This window comes from Dipteris shenzhenensis, chromosome 4 (genome assembly GCF_047967505.1).
Source record: "Dipteris shenzhenensis isolate YYH24624 ecotype China chromosome 4, Dip_SZ_1.0, whole genome shotgun sequence".
Taxonomy (NCBI): domain Eukaryota; kingdom Viridiplantae; phylum Streptophyta; class Polypodiopsida; order Gleicheniales; family Dipteridaceae; genus Dipteris; species Dipteris shenzhenensis.
Window position 1 is genome coordinate 9,434,117 of NC_141599.1, and position 17,163 is coordinate 9,451,279.

At 40.3% G+C, this 17,163-nt stretch overlaps 1 protein-coding gene across 1 annotated transcript; it reads left to right on the plus strand.

Moving 5' to 3' along the window:
* Nucleotides 1-3,501: 3,501 nt before the first annotated feature.
* On the plus strand, nt 3,502-4,054 carry LOC147902430 (uncharacterized). Its single transcript, XM_087373796.1, has one exon. The coding sequence runs from the start codon at nt 3,630-3,632 to the stop codon at nt 3,861-3,863; it is 234 nt and encodes a 77-aa protein (XP_087229922.1). The 5' UTR covers nt 3,502-3,629; the 3' UTR covers nt 3,864-4,054.
* The last annotated feature ends 13,109 nt before the right edge of the window (nt 4,055-17,163 follow it).

Sequence of the window (17,163 nt, forward strand, 5' to 3'; positions counted from 1 at the left end):
TCAAGAGGCTATGAATTTGGACCTATATATTCCTCTTTCCTGACTCTCCAAGCTAGTAGGGAGTTCTATAGCCAATTGGCATGGCAAGAAGTAGTCAAAAGGTGCTTTCTTGGGCATAGAGGCTGAGTATAGGGGTGCAGCTGGCTACTTATAGATATTGGCTGATTAGTGCATGGAGCCATTGTCATTTATTGTGAAAACATTAGCAACATTAGGATTTCTAATATCGCATTCAATCCTACTTGAACTAAGCACATTGAGGTGCATTACAGGGAGAAGGTTCCAACAAATATGTTGAACTTGTTTATATTAGCACCAAGGATCAACTGGTTGTTATCTTTACATAGACATTGGGTATAGACAAGCTTAGCAGATTCACAAGTTTGTTTGGTGTACATGAGATGGATTGGATCTTGAGGGGGAAGTGTTGAGATATCAAGCTCAAGACCTGGGTGATTGTCCCACATTTATGTCACTAGTTGGTTGGTTGAAAGTGTGGCTAATATGTCACCATTGAACAACATACGTATGACAACTTCCCTTGTTTATTAGTTGTGGCATAGTTAGGTTGCCGTGTATGTATGGTGTGGGTTCACACTATGGTCCATGTACACTAGGATTAGAGATATAGAATATACCCCTCTTTCATGTAATGTTGTGTGGCTTTTGCAAAAGTAAGAAGAATATGATTTCAGCCTCATCCTCTTGTGTCCCCTGTCTTCTTCTTCAAGTGTGTGAAGATAGCAAGGTATCTATCCCTCTCTCCCACAAATTTTCATGATTGCCAATGTCAAATTGAAGATATTTGTGCAAGTAATTTTGAGACAGTGTGGGACGGGTAAGTCAAAACATCAAGCGAGCGCAAATTTTGAGCGATGCTTATGAGAAACTTTGTCTCAACCTGTAGGAGCAATAAATTTTTACTAAAAATGGTTGAATCTACATGACACTATTACAGATTATACTATTAGTCCAGTGGTAACTCACCACCGGTGGTGCATTTTAGGACACATGTGCACTAAGACTAAGAGCCCGTTCCCACACATCGGGCATCAATGCTGAATGAGCATTGTTGAGCAGGGTTGGGCAATTTCTCTGAATGGCTCCCACATCACTCATGCTCCACTCATGATCTGACACAGTACGACTAAAACTGACAAAAAACTTTAGCATCTCGTTCGACCATTGGTGGGAGAGAAGCTGGCTCCATAATGCCCGCTTGGAGAGGGCTTTTTCCCGTCTCCAACTGTTATATAATAGAACAATATTAGTAATTAAATGAAAAGTTATCAAGGCATGCACTATTTTTCTACAACAAGTTTGAACTTTGTGTTAAAAATGCAACAGTTACAAAAGAGAAATTAACAAACTGAAATTTATAAAAGGGAACCATGGCATTAGTATTATAATAGGTGCTTCTGAAAGTATGTATGTTACATACCCAAAAAATAAGCTACAAGTTTGAACAATGAAATACTTTTTTCCTCTACAGAGGACAATAATTTTGAAATGGACAAGTCTAAAACTATTTATTTCAAAAGGAATGTATAAATGTTGGGGGCTCCTAAAATCCTATTTAAGCATGCAAACCATTCAAGTAACACTTAAGCAAAATGAAGGAAAATGACACCATTAAAGCTTTAGGCACGTTGCATTATCACAAAAACACACCACCACAGTTCATAATACAAGTCAAAATTAAAAAAAACATGTAGTGGTACTGTCTTACAACATCCATATAGTCTACAACAATATACAAACTTTTGAGCAAAGACACACGAAGACACAGAGAGATAGACAAAGGTACTACATCAATAGCGTTCAAGCCTTCAAAAAGAGAATAGAAAGCGCGGGCTGACGAACAGAAGACAGCAACCACGGGATACAAATAGGAGATTGCCTTCAAAAGAAGTAGAAGTTCAAACACAAACAAGTTAGGAAAGCTCCAGACCTTCACAGTAGGCCATTTCGACCTCTGAAACGAATGAACCACAACCCGCAAGACTCATAAGCAGAGCAGGAGAGCTTCAGAACACCAACCAACAAGACTCATCTATAATGCAAGAGAAACGACGCTTACATAGATACGTAAGCATAAATACAATGAGACTCGCATGCACAGAGCAAGTTACACGCTTTATCTATATTATTTCAGTACAGCTATGAGCTAACCGAAACGATAAGCCCCCATTTACTCCATAATAAGCCCCTTAAACATCTCACAAAGCATAGAAATGCTCGTCAGATGTGGGGAATGAAATCTATTACACTAAAAAAGAATAAAAGAAACGAAACAGTGTAATGTACTTCGTATTCTCCTCCACAGCTCGCATACTTGTACCAAACACGCACGAAATCATTCGCAAGCAACAATAACACATAAAGGAATGACAACTAAGATTCGGCCGTTGTAGTCAGAATCATATTTTAGAACTTGCAGACCTGCATGCAAGATCCACTCAGAGCCAACCACCCTACGACAACCAGCATAGATACAACTGCGTTGGCCAAGTTGGAGGTCCGAATGCAAGAACTACTCAGAGCCAACGACCCTCAAACTGCATGCATGATAGCCGGAATACTAAGCTGTGACAACCAACAGAGATCCAACCGTGTCGACTAAGAGAGATCCAACTACGTCAACAAACAAAGATATAACAGAGGCCAAGAGAGATCCAACCGCGCAACAGAGGCCAAGAGAGATCCAACTACACCGATCGACCATTTTAAAACGGAGCAAACACACAGCAGAGAGAAGGCCATCCACCAGATAACGAACTACCTCAGAGAAATAGGGCAAAACGATAGTCTGCTGCGACAGAGACAAAAACAGAGGAGAGAAACCACCTGGCAAATAGCAGAGACGAACACTTGCAGAGCACTGACGGGCAGAGAGGAGAGTATTGACGGGCAGAGAGCGAGACGAGAGCACCGACTGGCAGAGTCGCAAGCTGCCAGAGGAGGGAAAAGACTATAGCATTCACAACCTCACAAGAAAACAAGAAATGAAAACCATAAAAAACCCTAACCCACCTCTTATAGCCTTAAGCAACTAACACTTGGTCAAATTGACCAAATGAACCTATCCCTAAAATATGGCTCTAATTATCAACAACTAACGCCACAACCCCATAGGACCCTTGCAAGGCCAAAAACCTAGGTTTAGTGTCAGGTGAACGGAAGAATTTGGATTTTGACCTGAAGAAAAAAAATTAGAGATCACAAAAACCTGCACTTTTTTTGCATATATATAATTGTAAATTGTGTGAAAACCTCTAAATTTATGAAAATCTATCTCCACTTTATGAGAATCTATCTCCACTTTTATGAGCTTGGAGGTGTTTGGAATTGTTCCCAAAAATGTTTTCTGTGAAGAGTGGAACTTTGAGGCCAAAAAGGCAAATTTCCGGAAACACACTTAGGGATCTCGAGAAGATCCGTTTTACTGAAGAGGCCCTGATTTTCTTCAGGCAGATGTGACACTAAAGCCGATTTTTTGTGTGGTGCGCTGGAGGAATTTCGTTGGCTTCTCTGTAGATTTTAAAAGACTTTCGTAGCTCATAGTAGGCCCTTCCCTGTCTCTCCTCCCCGCGCTTGCCTCTGATCGACCTCCTTTAACCTCAACCTCCATGACAACCTCTTTGCAGACCCGCAATTCCCATGGCTTCGAATCATCCGGCCTGGAAACCCAACAGCACAGCAGCAAATTGGCCGAGTACGGTGAGAAGATTAAGTCTGCCGCCAGCACTGGCTTGGATAAGACCAGAGCAGCCGCCTCCGCTGGTGCAAAGAAGGTCAAAGCCGGGACAACATCGGGGATGCGTTGGATCAAGGATAAATACCAGAAGAAGACGCCAAAGTGATCTTCCCGGCAGATGATCTCTCGCTACGTTTTGTCGCACCCATGGGCATACAGATTACTTTGCATGCTCCTTTTTTTTTTAGAGGTTTTATAAGGCAGGATAGATTCTTTCTAACATCAGTTTCAGACCTTGTAATCACTTTACTGAATTGTATTTCTATTCAATAGGGAGGCCTACTCAGTACTGGATCAGGATAGATTCTTTCTAGCATCAGTTTCAGATCTTGTAATCACTTTTGTATTTACAGTGTACGTATATGGCAACATATCCCTTTAGCACATCCTCCTTTAATCTGTTTCAAATAGACATATGAGGACACTGTTTTTAAAATCTATACACAGGTTTTTGATTGGGCGCTTTGCGAGTATGTATCGTGTCCTAAAACGTTGGCTGATGATATGTCGAGACAACTATCTGCTCGATTTTTCGTAATGGCTATCCTCCTTTTTCTCTCAGCCGGATTTCCCTATGTATGAGACATTTTCTAAGGATGCGTGGGATCATACTCGAAACGACGGAGCAAGATGAAGCTAGGAGGTGCGTCAATTTAGTCATGTTTCAGAATAGGAATAGAGGACCTCTTAGCAAGTGCTAAATTAAGCGGACCTAATAATAAAAATTGGGGGTTTTGTGGGGGGGTTTCTCCATAGTTCTAAAAAACACGATATCAATATGTACCGGAGAGTGCTTTTGTTTTTGTGTTTTTTGTGGTTTTCGTAAGTTCTCATTCCTTTGCTATGGCAACGGGGATCACATAAAAGCGATGAGGGATTGATGTTGTTCCCAGCTCCAAGATAATAGTTTGTAGACTCGCACGCACGCACACACACATAGATGTTGTTTCTTCTTCACGACTTCACAATCTACATATGATGATCTTCTTCGCAAGTCTTCTTGAGAACTTGTTCAACGCCCTAGAATCTACGTTAGATTCTTTTGTAATTTGTCACATTCAAGTATCTACATATTGAGGATTGTAGATCATTTCTTTCGGGGCCAAAAGTTTGTAATAGTTATCATGAAGTCTACAAATTTTATACTTGGAAATTTTCTTTGAAAAATTAGCTTCTCATACAACAATCTCCATTCGATTTAAGAATCATGTTCAAAGTTTAAAATTTTAAATTGGGAGATGAAATTGGGTAGTGGCGTAGCACCACTCAAGTCCCCTCTACCCTAGGACTTATTATATGAGTGAATTATTCAAAGTTTTATTGACCTTATTTTTCTATGGAATTTGGCAAGGCATATGTATTCAATTGAGTTCAATCAACAAAGGAAATTACATGAATCCACATTATCAAATCAATCAACAATCATTAATTGGATTGAGCCATCATTAATTGTGATCAAAGTGATCCATAGTCCATGTCATCACCTGGATCAAATAATAATCCATGTCATCGCCTTGTCCTTACACACCATCAAATCGATCCACAATCCACATCACCTGATCGAATAATGTATAGTGACATACAATATTTAATTTGTCTCAATGGAAGGAACTTCATTCCCATGAAGACCTCCATTTCCATGTGGAATATCTTCCTATGGAATGATAACCAAAAACCCTACATTCAACTAATCTAATTCTTTTTTGCTAAGAAATTTTCCAAGAAAATTAGGTCAATGTTCTTCAATGGTCTATGGAAAATATATTTTTAGTAGGTTGCATATTTCGTATGCATAACACCACCTGTATTAGGTTTCCTTTAATCATAGGAACTTGGAACAAAACTAGTATGTAGCTCATGACCTCAAACTTTTGCTACAATCTCTCCAAAAATTCGCATTCATGATTCTTCCCACATGCACTTGCCATGTTGCTCAAATAATGTTATATACCTCACTTTCCACCAAAGAGACCAACCATCGGGAAATGTGGTCTAACAATTGTTTGTCTTTGATGCACTTTCCCCTCAATGTTATTCCTTCTAAGAACACTCTTGCATTCAATATCTAGTCGATGTAACACATTTGTATTTTCTTCTAGCCACTCCAACATTGGACATTTCCTTTGTTTGTTCATGCCATCGCCAAACATAGGAATCTTGCCACTTAACAAGGACAAAGATTCCACAATATCATGAAGAACATTCACAAAAGCTTGGTCCTCACTCTGCCTAATGAGATTTGGGTGAGATTCTCTTACTTAGCCTCATCATGCTTGTACTTGACCAACCAATGTGTCTTCCTCTTATGTAGAAACATAATGAGCACTTTACAATATAACATTTACCATATCTCCCATATAAGCCTTACATAGGTTGGTTTCACTTGTGTATCACTTCATAGCAAGCTCGCTACATGATTCAACTTGGACACGTTTACCATAGGCATGGAACACTTTTTACATTCACCTAAAGTCATATTCAACCATGACACCACCCAAAACCCAGGTTGATAGTAGTTTTGCTATTCAGGACTCAAACATTTTTTTCTATGTAGTAATCGAGTGCATGTAGTGATCCCACATCAAATACCTAGTTCAACTCTCCACAACAACCCCAAAAACAAACCGAACTCACCGAGTGGGTGTAGTGATCCTAGTAGAACATATCTATTTCTGTTTTCCAATTTATGACACCTTCATTGGGCATGAATCTATGGAATTCAACATTTCCAATTGCATGCATGTTTGTCAAATCATTCCGCAATTATTTGTAAACCTTGCACATTGTTTCCCCTACCTTCATACCACATAGCTCTTGTTTGTAAAAATTAAAATCTACAATTTCCAATGAGATTGCAATCAACATGACATGATGTAAAAGATGATGTCAAAATTCCAAGCTCAACTAAAACTCTCATAAATAAAATCCACTCTCACCCAGGCTCATAGGCATGGGCTCCCATTGTGTCCATCATCATTTAAGCATACCTATGCATTACTCAAATAATCTCCAGGCTGCATGTGCTACACAAAATCAAGTCCAAATACTGGACTAGTTGGTCAACATCTTGAAAACAAATCACCCCCCCTCCTTGTCTACATACACTAACTAGCTTGGGAACATGAATTCTTATTAAGGATCATGTAAATGGCACCATACATATAGGGCATAGCTTTAGACCATAACCCTAGCCCTAAAGGATTCATGTATATATTCATCTTTATTTTCAATACAACATAGTGTAAAACTACATACCTCCTCTATCCCCCTACTTCTCCAAGTGCCTCATAAATTATGTGCCTATCTAGATTGTCACACGTAGCCTCACACTACCATAACAGCTCCACACAATTTCATCTCACAGAATAGTGCCAGATCAACATTTAATGTTACATCTCTATGCATAATTCATGGCCCTCTAATCACGTTTCAGTCCCCATAATCCCTTTGTGGTGGTGAGAATCCCTCCTTCATGTCAAAGTCTATGGTGAAATCCCATCACATGAGCCATCTTCTTGCACATTGTCATACTCGTGCTCCCGATCACAATTTTCTCCCAAAAGGCCATGTCCTTCCCTCTCTTGCTTTGCCCCATGTCACTCAAAATCTACCAAATTTGTTGTATCAATATTTCCATTAAAAAATCCTTATTTTTCATCATCGTGTCGGCCTCTTGCTCCCCCAGCCGCATGCGTGCTATGTAAAGCATTCTACTCTGATCAACAATGCAGTCCCATAATAGTGTGCCTAGTCACCCAAAAAACTCATGTGCTTTTCTGTGTTGGCTCTAATCACTTGCAAAACTATGCCAAATACGCACGCTTTCACCTCATGAAGCTTTTAAAGTGCACACATACTACACACATAGCTAGCATCCTATAGTAGTAACTCTTCATTTTCCACATGTTTGCCCATGTATGGCACATCATCATAGCTTTCTAGTATAGTTTGTCTTGCCACTTGTTTGACTATGCATGTGACATAATCAAATAGTTTTTTGGTCTCCTTAGTCACAGTCCTTAATTTGGAACATATAGCCTGCTTCAACCTTCTGCATAGTGTAGCCCATCCATAGTCTGCCCTTCTGACCCCCACACAATCTAACATTGGCGATTCGTAGAGTGCAGTTCTACACTCTGCAAACTACCATGTTAGCTACCATATAATTACTACCATGCCATGAGTGCCATGTCATTATTCATTGTCATCAATGCCACATAATCATGGGACATTATTAGTACCATGACATAGTGCCACATCAATATACCACATTATCATATGCCATCAAAGCACATTGTGCCACACCATAACACTTTTTCATGCAACATAGGAACATGGAGTGCCACATCATTACACATGCCACATCATCATTTTGACTACTCCTTGGACCACTCCTTGGAAAAAGCTTGGCAATGGGTATACATTTTTTTCCTTTCGACATGCTATAATAAGAAAATTTCTCAATAGATCATGCTCAATGTACTCTCAATGTAGTGATTTTCATTAGATTTGATTTTGACATGCACAAAATTCACAAAACTTTGCTATGGTTTAGGGGGCTTCCAATTTTGCACTACAATTGTGCACATACATTTGAGGTAATGATTGATCAATTTATTATTTGGTTGGAAAGTTTTTTTTTTTTAATAACACTCCATAATTATCGGAGCTACTACATGGTGATCTTAAAACATTGATATTTGATTATATGAATAGCTTCACCCCTATAGTAAGAGCTATTAAGTTCTAGTTTCAAGCTATGCCTAGACAAAAGAAGGGCAAGATTGTCTTCAAAATGAATTTGGGCACACATGATCACATCATGGGGTGTCTTGGAGTAGTGGACAACTAAGAGAATACAAGAAATTACATTCTAAGGAAAATGTATTCCACTTATCTTGAAAAATGGAAAATGTATTTATACTCGGCTTATATTTAGTAAATCCCAAACCCACCATGCTTGTTTTACAACCACTGTGTTTGTTTCATTGAAATCCCAAATAGTAGATCCCCATCATGCTTGTTTTACAAAACCACTATGCTTGGTTTTTACAGTGATTCCAAAATCCACAACGCTTGTTTTAGTAATCCCAAATGATTGGATATCTTCTAGTTTTACAAAGGAATATATCTTTAAAAATTTATGCCACTTATCTTGTAAAACCACTATGCCAATTACCGCAAATCCTGAACAATGAATTATATGCCATTCATCTTGTAATAATTGAAGGAAACCATTGCATTGGTGGTAGTGAATCCTAGACAATTTATTGTTGAGATATCGAGCTCCACTCGCGATATGCCAGGGTGACCGTTGTGCATTTATGTCACCGACTTGTTAGCTACAGATGCGGTTGGTACACCGCCCATGAATAATAGCTGGATGACAGCTATCCTTATCTACACTAGTTCGTGGCTTAGTTAGTATGCCACCTTAGTTAGTTGAGTTTGGTTTGAGACCCACATATAGGGTTCTTCTATTTCTTTGTACTAGAGTTCTTTTGGCTTTCACAACAAGAAGAGGAAAACTCTTTTCAGCCTCCACCTTTGTGTGTATTCCCCCATTGTGTATGTGAGAAAGCTGCAAGTGAGACTCCATCCCTCTCTCCCACTATCTTCACATGGTATCAGAGCCTTGTTCGTGGTAAGGAGCTCAAGAAAGCAAACCAAGTTCGCAGTGTCCTGGTAAGAGGACTAGTGTTGCTTTCCTTTTTCGAGTTTGGGAGCAAATCTCTGCAGGTAGCATAGCTGGAAGTGCAAGAGTGCACTGTCTCAGATTGAGACGCCCTTCGTGGTGTGGCGAGAGGGCATTATATGCTGCGGGTGAGGGCGAGGCCCTCGGTGACTTTATTTTTTTGATTCGAGGTCATTTCGGGGCCCGGAAGTTCTCCGCAGACACTCAAAAAAAGGCCCTGTTTTTGCTGTGCAACCACTGTTCTGCAGGTCGGTGAAAAGTTGCCATAGAAATTGCATCGTATGCCTGTGCGCAGAGATATTGGGAGTTGCAGAATCATCCTTATTGCCTGTTGATGCAAAATCATCACTAGGAAGTGACTGTGTGGTCAAAAACCACTTTCGTCAGGTTTGCAGATTTGCCCTTGTGAGGCAGAAGCTGTGTTTTTTGCAGTGACAGAATATTTTGCAGAGTTCTGTAATGGCGTCTGATTCTCTTTCACAGATTGTCACTGAAAAGCTTGACAAGAACAACTTCCAAGCATGGAAGTTTAGAATGACGAATTTCCTTATGGGAAAAGGCTACTGGGAGTTCATTACAGGAAATGAAGAAGAACCAGTTCTTCCTAATGTTCCCAATCAACAAGAAATGCAGGCATTTAAAGGATGGCATGAGAGAGCCAGAAAATTTATGTACTGGCTGTCTATCAGTATTTCAGATTCAATGATTGTGCATATTCAGGATGCAAGTACGCCAAAGGTGGCATGGGATACTTTGGCTAAAATGTACAGCACAAATACGCAGGCCAGGAAAATGCAGCTCAAGCAGGAGCTGCACAATGTGCAGAGAGAAAATATGAGCATCAATGACTACCACATGAAGGTGAAGAAAATTGCGGATGCACTTGCTTCCATTGGGTCGCCAGTGGATGATGACGATTTAGTTTCCGTGACCTTGAATGGTCTAGGAAAGGATTATGCACAGTTCCGGACATCCATTGCCGTCCGTGAAAAATTTCCTGATTTTGAGGAGTTGATTGCTCTTCTAATTTCTGAAGAGCAGAGAAATGGTGGTGCATCTTCTTCAGGAGGAACCTCAAAAGAAACTGTCTTCTACTCAAATGCTGGAAGGGGTAGAGGCAGAGGTAGAGGAGGCCGATTTGGAGGCCGTGGTAGAAATCAGAATATGCAGCAAACTCAAGAAAACCAGTCCTATGCAGGAGGACGTGGTAACTCTAGAGGCAGGGGGAGCCAAAGAGGTCGTGGTGGATGGCAGAGAGGCCAAAATGCAAACAGCAATGTTGAATGCTACTACTGTGGTAAAATGGGGCATATGGCTAAAGACTGCTACAAAAAGCAGATTGACATTATGAATGGAAAATTGCAGCAAGGCAATTATGCATCCTCTAGTAGACAGGGTGATGACAGAAATGAACATTTGTTTATGGTACAGCATATGACAAATTCTGTGACAAGTGCATAAGAAAGCAATGATGTGTGGTATGTTGACTCAGGTGCATCAAACCACATGACAGGTCATGCTGAATGGATGCAGGATGCAAGGAATATGGAAAAACCAGAATTTGTGGAGACTGGTGATGATACTGCACATCCTATTGTGCAGATTGGCAAAATTCCTTTGTCTATGCAGGATGGGAAAAAGAAATACTTGTCTGATGTATTTCATGTCCCGAACATCATCAAGAACCTGGTTTTTGTTGGTCAAATGGTTGAGCAGGGCTTGCAGGTCAGATTCAATCCTCATGGATGTTTTGTGGAGGATATGAAAAATAATGGTCGCTTGATAGCAAAAGGAAAGAAGAAAGGCAGGATGTTTACATTGGATGCGGACATGCCTGAATTGAGTGCAGCAATGTTTGCACATGGGACCGGTGTAGTTGCAGATATTGATATCTAGCATAAACGCATTGGTCATGTTAATGTACAGCGACTTAAATCAATGCAGGCCCAAAATATTGTTGCAGGATTGCCTAAATTCAAGGTTGCAGAAATGCATAAGTTGTGTGAAGCCTATCAATTTGGAAAACAGGCAAGGAAACCATTTCCTAAGCATGTTCAAGAGAGTAAAAAGCCATTGGAATTAATCCACTCTGATATGTGGACTACTAAAGCTGCATCTATTGGAAGCTGTCACCATTTTGTCACATTTATTGATGACTTCAGCAGAAAACTTTGGGTGTATTTTATGAAAAAGAAAACTGAAGTGTTTGGGCACTTCAAAGCTTTTAAAGCTATGGTTGAAAAAGAAACAGGCCTGCAAATAAAATGCCTAAGGTCAGATGGAGGGGGAGAGTACCTCTCAAATGAGTTTGCAAGGTTCCTGCAGGAGCATGGCATAAAGCAGCAATATTCATGCAGTCATACCCCACAGCAAAATGGAATTGCAGAAAGGAAAAACAGGCATATTGGAGAGGTATCTCGGGCCATGCTAAATGAAAAAGATCTACCAGATTATTATTGGGCTGAAGCAGTTGCTATAGCAATTTATATAATGAACAGGACTCCCACTGCAGCAATACATGGCATGACGCTAGAGGAGATGTATACTGGTAGGAAACCAGACATTTCTCATTTGAAAATTTTTGGTTGCATTGCCTATGTTCATGTGCCAGATGAGTTGAGGTTGGATCCAAAGGCTGAGAAGTGCATCTTTATTGGTTATTCTCTGCAGCAGAAAGGGTATAGATGCTATAACCCTTCTACACGTAAGTTCACAGTGAGCAGAGATGTTGTTTTTGATGAGATGAGCAGCTGGTATAAACCAGTAAATGTGATGATTGATGTAGATGCACAAAATGGTAATGCTGCACAAAATTCACAGCAGCAATCACAAAATATCAGTGGACCTGCAGTGTCCTCTAGCAGTGCTTCACATACTTCGCCATGGACAGGTAGATTGAGATCAGGAGAATCTCCTCAAAGCAATGCAGATACTGGTACGCAGGTATCACGAAAAGGAAAAGAGAAGGTAGATCAGCCCATGTTTGATGTGAATGCAGGTCACTCTTATGTGGATGATGAATCGAGTGGCTCAGAGCAGAGCATTGATGATGAGTTGGGTATTCCTTCTGTTGTTACACTTGGAGTAAGGAAGACCAGGGATGTTTTGAGAGCACCTGGAAGTGAGCCTATTTTGCGAAGGTCTACCAGGGTTAGGTATCCTATGGATAGGCTGAAATATGATGGATTTACAGCCATTCACTATGCTATATGGTCAAAGTGATACAGGAACCAGAACCCACTTCTTTTGAGCAAGCCATGGGAAATGAAAAATGGGAGAAAGCCATGGATGAAGAAATGGATGCCTTGGATGCAAATGCTACATGGGAATTGGTGCCTTTGCGTAAAGACCAGAATGCAATTGGCTGTAAGTGGGTTTATAAGATCAAGCACAATGCAGATGGTTCTGTGAATAGATACAAGGCAAGATTATTTGTCAAGGGGTATGCACAGACATATGGCATTGATTATGAAGAAACTTTCAGCCCGGTTGCAAGGATGGCAACCGTAAGAGCAGCCATAGCAATGGCTGCATCAAAGGGATGGTCTTTACATCAGATGGATGTAAAGAATGCCTTCTTGCATGGTGATTTGCAAGAAGAGGTCTTTATGGAGCAGCCAACAGGTTATGTTCATGCTTAGATTCATCCTGAATTTGTTTGCAGGTTGAAGAAAGCCTTATATGGCTTGAAGCAAGCACCTAGAGCATGGTTTGACAAGATAGGACAGTATCTTGTCACTATTGGCTTTCAGATTTCCAAGGCAGATTTCTCACTCTATGTGAGAAAAACAGAGAAAGGGATTATGCTGCTTGTCATTTATGTTGATGATTTGATCATCATAGGTGATAGTGATGAAGATATCCTTCATGTGAAAATGCTATTGAGGCAGAAGTTTGAGATGAAGGATTTGGGAGAGCTGCGTTATTTCTTGGGCATTGAGGTGATTAGATCACCAAGTGGGATACAGCTCTTGCAGAGGCAGTATGGACTGGACATGCTGTCCAAATATGGGATGACAGGCTGTGAAGCTGAGCGCAGATGCAGGTGAGCTTCTGGAAGACCCTACTATGTATAGACGCATAGTAGGAAGTTTGATTTACATGACTATTACCAAGCCAAATTTGAGCTATGCTGTTGGGTTGGTAAGTCAGGTTATGCAGGCTCCAAGGAAATCGCATTTGGATGCGGCTAGACCCATACTCAGGTATGTAAAGTCCACATTGCAGTATGGACTATTTTATGAGGCTGGGGTTCAGATACAGTTGCATGGATACACTGATGCTGATTGGGCTGGTAGTATTTCTGATAGATGATCTACCAGTGGATATGTGTTCTCTTTTGGGAGTGCTGCAGTCACTTGGAGTAGCAAGAAACAGCCTACAGTTGCCTTGTCGAGCACAGAGGCTGAGTACAAGGGTGCAGCAATGGCTGCATGTGAGGTAGCTTGGTTGCATAAGCTACTCTATGATATGCATCAGTCTACAGATGGGCCAGTTGTCATTTATTGTGACAACATGAGCAGTATACACTTGGCAAATAACCCAGTCTATCATGCTAGAACAAAGCACATTGAGGTGCATTATCACTATGTGCAGGAGAAGGTTTTACTAGGTCTTATTGATCTAGTTTATGTCAGCACAGAGGATCAGGTAGCTGACATATTCACGAAGGCATTGGGCGTAGAGAAGCTGCGCAAGTTCAGAGACCTGCTTGGTGTGTAGGAATTGGGATTGAGCTCAAGGGGGAGTGTTGAGATATCGAGCTCCAGTCGCGATATGCCAGGGTGACCGTTGTGCATTTATGTCACCGACTTGTTAGCTACACATGCGGTTGGTACACCACCCACGAATAATAGCTGGATGACAGCTATCCTTATCTACACTAGTTCGTGGCTCAGTTAGTATGCCACCTTAGTTAGTTGAGTTTGGTTTGAGACCCACATATAGGGTTCTTCTATTTCTTTGTACTGAGTTCTTTTGGCTTTCACAACAAGAAGAGGAAAACTGTTTTCAGCCTCCACCTTTGTGTGTATTCCCCCATTGTGTATGTGAGAAAGCTGCAAGTGAGACTCCTTCCCTCTCTCCCACTATCTTCACATTTATTGTGTGCAACCAACCACCACGTTGGTTGTTGCGATCCTAAAATAGCTTGTATAAATGCAATTGTGGATATGACCCTATCACAGTCATTGTTGGTAGCAGTCGTTGCACAAGAAATTGGTGCATAAGGAAATACATTCTCCTTGGTTTTAGAATTAACTACAAGAAACACTAAAATGGTTCTAAGAACTAGCACAATGGTTGCAAGGATATACATTCTCCTTAGTTTAGGATTAATTGCAACTCGCACTAAAATAGATCATGCGGTGGTTGCACATGCAAATATATTATCCTTGGTTTTAGGATTAACTGCAAACAACTTTGAAATACTTCCAAGAACCATCATGGTGGTTGCAAGGAATTAAATTTTCCTTGGTTTAGGATTAACTATAACCCCCACTAAAATAGAACTAGCATGGTGGTTGCACAAGGAAATACATTTTCTTCGTTTAGGATTGACATTAAAATGAAGGAAAATGTTTAAATTTGTGCAACCACTGCGCTAAAATAGAACCAATGTGGTGGTTGCAAGGAAATGCATTTTCCTTCGTTTAGGATTACCTTTGCAAACCGCACTAACATAGAAACTGCCGCGCGGTGAAGGAAATACAATTTTTCCCCATTTAGGATTAGCTTTTAACTACTTGTTTTAAACTATTAATGGCATTCTCATTACCAAATAACAACATGCTATTCCAACCACTCAGCTAGTTTTAAACTTGCTGAATGGCACGCTAAAAGAACATAAATTAAGAAAAGGGACCACTTGATTTGAAATATATGAACAATTGTGGGACTCCAATGTGGGTCTCATGTGACCCAACCAATTCACATAAATACATTTTCTTTGGTTTAATTAAGAGTAGCTACAGCCACCTCTAAGAACCAGTGTGGTGGTCACCCTAAAATAAATAGGACCAAAGAAATTGTATTTCTCCATTGGAGATGTTCACAAGATCATGGCATTTAAAGAGTGTCAAGAGGAGGGCACACGGGGAGCAACTATGGGTGGTGGCCATGAAGACACATAGATAAGTTTGCTATTATTGAGAAGCCAATCAATCATACATTTTGTGAAGTACATAGATCCCTGAGGAATTCCAAATTGAAATGTCTGGGATGGACATTAGCAATGGAGCAGATGGGATTAGCGGCGAGGAGATTAATAAATCGCCACATCCAAAAATCGTCACAAGGTGTTGTAGCTGTCTACTTTTTTACTGAGAGAAAACATCCTCGACTTGGTGGTTGCAAGGCACAATTTATGTAGTTTTGTAATGATGTTTTAACATCAATTGTGTCCTTGAACTACTAACCATATGGCCAGTTGACATTCGAACAAAGATTCTTGAAGTGGAGGCAGAGATTTTAAAAGTTTCTAGCTTTCATTTGCAAAAATGTAGGACTGCAATCTAGGGAAGATTGGTTGCATCCTTCAGGTGATAGATGGGGAGAGGACAGAGCACACATGTGTACTTTATTTGGGATTTACTAGAGAAGTAAAATTTTGAATGCAAGTGTAGAGAATGCCAATTATTGGGAAAACATGGTAGCCATGCTTTGCCACCTCTGGCTATACACATCACATAATTGGATTCTCTTGTGCCCCCTAAATGAGTGCAGAGAGGCCCAAAATGGCTGAAAAAAGTAAGAGGCAAAATGACTTGCTAGTGGGTTGATGTTGTGGATTACGAAAATGGGACCACCCTTTGACATGCTTATGGACTCATTGCAAGGAAGTGAGTGGAATGGAACCAATGCAAAAAGATAAAGAATATTAAATTTGTTGAAAGAGAATTTTAAATGTTTGCAAACTCTTATGTAACGGTTTGTAATTATGGCCTCTCCATTTCTTGTCACTCCATCTTCATGTATAAGGAAAACTTGAGCTTCCTCCCAACTCTTCATAGTTGCAATTTCCTCACAATTTTCATGATCCCTTGGGATGCACGCACTACAAAAACAAGAAAGTTTTCTTGTTTTAACCATATGACATATTGGCATCAGTCATACAAGAATCAAGCAAATGATTGTACGTGATATGCACTAGAATTGATATCTACTTGTTGTAATAGTGAGCACTTTGTATCTCATTTTGTTCTTGAAATGAGTAATTTTTTGCAAAATATATGACAGTGACAATGTTGTCATGGGGAAATACGGCAAGGCACTTCCTAAATTGCTTGTGGAGTATGTATTTTGGGACCAAGTTCTCTACAAGCTCCCTCAGCTGAGTGCTCTTATACGATAGTAGCCTTCTTTTTTTCTCGAATCCTTCAACATTGAATGTTCAAATCTCCTCCATTTTAGAGCAGCAGCAGCTTGTTTTCCCTCATTTCATTTGGAAAAACATCACATTGCCTCTTCTTTCAACTACAATGCATGCATGTGCCACAAAAGCATTAAATGCGGTGCTACTCAAAGTCTCCCTTTGGACAGACTACTGGCTTCCAAAGAGACGTCCCTCACAACACATGATGAGGATCCTAGTGGCCTAATATAGACTCCACATTCATTTACAAGACATGGGTATCTCTCTCCATGGAGAAATGCTACAACACAACTGAATCTAAAGTCATTGAAAGCATGCTAGGTTAGGTCAAAGTCTATG

Excerpts from the sequence above, each read along its gene's own strand:
- LOC147902430 (XM_087373796.1), top strand. The coding sequence starts at position 3,630 with ATGACAACCTCTTTGCAGACCCGCAATTCCCATGGCTTCGAATCATCC.